Consider the following 4739-nt stretch of genomic DNA (forward strand, 5'->3'; position numbering starts at 1 on the left):
GATCACCAGGCCTACAGAGGAGGAAGGGGTTTAAGCTGGAGGCACTCTAGCATTCCTGTAACCCCATAATAATCATGAATAATAGAAGCAAGGTACAAGAGGATGAAACAAGCTGATATGAAAGAATGGGGACAATGGATTACACTTCTTAACTGCTATCTGCTAAACTGCATGGAGGAGATAAACCAACAATCACAGTGAAAAAGGGAAGATTGACATTAATACAGTTAACACTGAGCTGTGTGTGAGTTTAGTGAGCTAAGCTGGCTATGACAAAGCAGGTGAAGCTTCGTCTTCAGCTTCACACAGAAATAATTATCACTACAAGAAAGAACTGTTCATACTGACAGTAATGTGGGTGGTGGTGGATCTGTCCTTGTGGCTATGCAAAACACAGTTCTTTAATGTGTTGTTTTTTTTATTGAACCTCTACTGATAAATAGATTAACAGAAGCTTAATAGAATTAATAGATTAACACTTACAAAGTTAGGAAAATATTGTGGACAGGCAAAAAATATACATTCTCATGGCGTAAAATAATAATAACTAAATAAATAAAAAGAAGTCCCCTAGTTTCTCCATGCACCCTGTCCTTATGCCTTTTAGATTACTGAGCCATGAACATGTCTGTGTGCCTGTAAGGATCCATCAAAGGTAAATATATGTTAAATGTGTTAAATATGTTCTTCACACATTGTTCTCAAATAAGTTAGCTTTGTTTTGATTTTTATGTAGTTATCATATGCTGTTTACTTTTCTTGCTGTTTAGCTGTTTGCACTAGTTAAAATGTTTTAGCCAATTTTCTCTGAAACATAGATCATTTATGTATTTGTATAAATAACCACCAGTGAACATTGAGGGATATAAATTTATGTTTTTTTTCCTTACCAAATTCACTTTTCATGGAACAACCACATATTGGTATATTCATGGTAATCAAATGTTAGTTTCTCATTGGTCTTTTTACACCTTTCTGTCCATTAATCACCCAATGTAAAGAAATTGTGGTAGTTTTTATCAGTGGGAAATCTCATTATCACATTAGATGTACTCTGCCTACTTATCATTCATGTTTCTCCCTGTTTTCATTAGCCACACTGATGTTTTAACAATGAAAACCTTTCATCAGCCACTCAAATGATAAAGTCATATTTTTAATTCGCAATTCAGAGAACATAAGTGTGCACATTTTAAATATGTCTACAACAGTGTCACCTCTGGAATTTACTCCACTTTTTAGGCATTCAACTTTTCACTTCAGCTTTTATTTTCTGTGAGGATTCTGGTGGTGCGGCGATTAGCACTGTTGCCTCACAGCAAGAAGATCCTGAGTTTGATTCCACGACCTGGCTGGGTCCTTTGTGTGTGGAGTTTGCATGTTCTCCCTGTGTGTGCGTGGGATCTGTCTGGGTATGCCAACTTCCTTTCAAATTTCAAGAAGATGCAGTTAGTCGGATTAGGTTAACTGGTAATTCTAAAGTGCCCATAGGTGCAAATGGTTGTTTGTTCCCATGTGTTAGCCCTGTGACAGACTGGCGACCTGTCCAGGGTGTACTCTGCCTCTCGCCCTACACTGAAAAAAGAAAATAGTTGAACCAACTTAATTGAATTATTTCAATTGGTAACACCAAATTTAATTAAGTTCTTTGAAATTAAGTTAATACATTAAATTAACACAACTGATTTAAGTTACATGTACTTAATAAATTAATTGCTGTCAAATAAACATTTTGCATTAATCCAACTTAAAATTAAGACATTTCAACTTAAAGTTTTCAGTTTTTCCAACCCAATAATTTGCATAACCCAAAAGTAAAATATTGCTCTTTGCTAACCTAATAATGTGGTTTAGTGTAAATTACTTTTTGTAGTGACTCTAAAATGAAATTTTAGTTTGTATAATAAAGCTTAAATCAAAATTTTAAGTTGCCTGAAAATATTTTTCAAAAATTCAAAATCCAATGTTTTTTTTTTTTAAATGCTTTATTGTATAAATGTAATAAAGTATTACCTTTATGGCAACCAACACAGCTTTTGGTCAAATACATTACACATTTGTCCTTTTTGAAACACATATGCACAAAATGCAAGTAATGCTTAGTAGGACCACAAAGTTGTCAACAAAGTGTAAAGTGCAACACAGTATTACACAAATATCAATCTTAACACATACAGTGTCAACTATGAAAAAGTGCCCCAAGAGTATACAGAAACTTCTCTTCAGCTATAGCCAATGAATAAATATCTGAACAGTGTAGCTGACCAATGGGGATGAAAAAATATAAACACTCCTCTAGAGTTTTAGAATGTCACAACAGTTTGTTGTATAACTGAGCACATCAAACCTGAAATGCAACCTTTCCCTTGAAACGAAGGCAAATATGTCTGAAAAAAAATTAAAAAATAAATAAAAATACCATAAAAGCACATTAAATTGGGGTTTGAGGTCTCTTGGAGCATAAAAAAAGGCCCAACATCCAAAAGAGACTACATATTTTACATGCTATATGTCCAAACACAGTTGTTCCTTCGCATTATGGCACAGGGCCATTTGTTGGTCATTGTTCTGTGCCATTACTGGGAGCTTTGAAGTTTGATATACAGATTTTGGACTTTGGGGGACATCTTGTGCTGATCAAGCTGCATGAAGATTTTTTGGAGCACTTCAAAAGTGAAGCGAAAGGGTTTTGGATAAGCTAGGTTGAGTGCATAGATCAAACCTAGAAGCAGGGCACAAGCTGAGGCAACTGAAGTTAGTTCATGCAACACTTCCACACCCTCAATGACAATGCCAATGTCTTCAGGTGGCTCCTGCAGTCCCTCCCCCTCCTTCCGAATCACATACACTGCCATGGTGACCTCCTCCAGGTCCCTCTGAACATCATCTGCTCCACAGTCCTACAGAGGGGTACAAGACACAAACACAAATCATCATTAGCCTCACTTCTTACTGTGATTAAGTGTTTGGGTGATGTACCAATATGTGTTATGTGCTGGGCTATTTCTTGGCTGGGTGTCATCACACACCAGAAACAGCAGAGAGAGGTGTATCAATCTGACTCTAATCAAATTGTAAGCAAGAAAGATAAGATTTCCCAACATGTCAAACTATTCCTTTGAACTTAAATAATCAAGTAAGCCCGTCTTACTTAAAACAAAGTCAATCCGATATGTAATGTGTTGTTGCTGGGAATTACATAATGTCCAATATGGTCATGATAATAAATACATGTCAGCAATCCAACTAGGGTTCACGTGTTATGTTTGTTCTAACAGTTAACTTTTTTGTGTCCCTTTGACAAGATGTGCTGACAAACTGTTGAAACTTACAAGGTATTCCTTGATCAGGCCATCTGCATCTTCTCCCAGGAAGATGGTGAGGGCTTTCAGCACACATTCCCTCCGATGATTAATGTCCACAGTCTAGAACAACAAATGTTGAGTAATTTTAAACTCTAAATTTCATAAGACAGACATCCTTACTCTTATTGCTTAACTTACATGTACTTTATTTAAAAACAGTAATTCACAAGCCCAGAGATTCATTACAGAAAGAAAAGGGGATGAGTTCAGTGGAGTCGCTAAAAACATTCATGCATATGAAAGCCATGATTAGCATTGGCCTGCCCATATTGTCTTTATGAAAGATTCAGTTAAATATATATATATTTTTTTGGATTCAGATATATTTTGACAGCCCTCTTAGTTACGAAGCATCTTGTTTGATGGTACAGATTTACCTGGTCCAATGTGTCCAAGATGTTCGCAATCTTTTGGCGTGTTGCTCCTCCTTTGGCACGTATGACTTTGATCAGCTGACTTGAGTGCATGTCTAACTGGGCCATGAACTTCCACTCAAGAGGAACAGCCATGAGCCTCTGGAACTCTGTATTTATCTAAAAACAAAACACAAATGACAGTAGATATTGTATTATGGAACAAAATGCTGAAACTGATTGTATGCCAAAATGTCTATATCCCAAAAAGTATAACATATATGGGAATTCAAAATGTAAATTCTTTCATTAAGTTCAGTGTTATAAAATCTCAACCAAATCAAGTTATGACCGATTCATGAAAGTTAACTGCAATAAATCCTGAAGCATACAGACTTCGATCACTTCAGTTCCATTCTTACCTCTTTCTGTGTGAAGAGTGCAGGCCATCTGTCCTTCAGTTCCTGAATGCTTGGTTCTTGGTTTACCACCTCATGTCGTCTGTAGGCAAACGTGTTAGCCATTTTGTCTGCGATGACCCTTTCATTGTCCCTTATCCCGATCTCTGTCAGAAGTTCTAGTCTCACTTTTTCCATGCTGTCCAGAGTCTCACCAGTAGGAAAGGATGGATAAAAGTTAGCTTCAGAACGTTTTGGCTTCTTCACTTTTTTAGCAGGGAAAGCATCTGTAGTAGCTTTAGATTTCAGTGAGTTTACACACAGCTCTGGACACCCCTGTAATTTGAGCTGGGTCCTGTAGTTTGCCATTTTGTACTTCAGTCGTTGTTTCCAACCGTAGCAGCCATTGAATGATCCAGGTTCTTTCAAACATGGGTGCTTTTTGATAAGGGCCTCTGCAGCTGCGCAGAAATGTGCATCCTCTTGATAGGCCTTGTAACGGTAAATTTCTTCTGCAACTCTTTTCAGGATATCAGACAGCATTCGGGCGCTTAAAGTCAACATTTTTTGGCTCACACGGTACTCAGTATTCCCCCTCTCTAGCTGTAGCTCTGTGTCATATG

General features: G+C 37.1%; 1 protein-coding gene across 1 annotated transcript; it reads right to left on the reverse strand.

Moving 5' to 3' along the window:
* Positions 1-2576: 2576 nt before the first annotated feature.
* LOC146628329 (uncharacterized) lies at positions 2577-4521 on the reverse strand. Its single transcript, XM_085357038.1, has 4 exons — positions 4141-4521; positions 3743-3898; positions 3333-3425; positions 2577-2900 (listed from the first exon to the last, which is right to left on the reverse strand). The coding sequence occupies exons 1-4, from the start codon at positions 4483-4485 to the stop codon at positions 2577-2579; spliced, it is 918 nt and encodes a 305-aa protein (XP_085213164.1). The 5' UTR covers positions 4486-4521.
* Between the last annotated feature and the right edge of the window lie 218 nt (positions 4522-4739).

Source organism: Diplotaxodon limnothrissa, linkage group LG7 (assembly GCF_057381915.1).
Source record: "Diplotaxodon limnothrissa isolate DT_005_m linkage group LG7, D_limnothrissa_male_GT1.1, whole genome shotgun sequence".
Classification (NCBI taxonomy): domain Eukaryota; kingdom Metazoa; phylum Chordata; class Actinopteri; order Cichliformes; family Cichlidae; genus Diplotaxodon; species Diplotaxodon limnothrissa.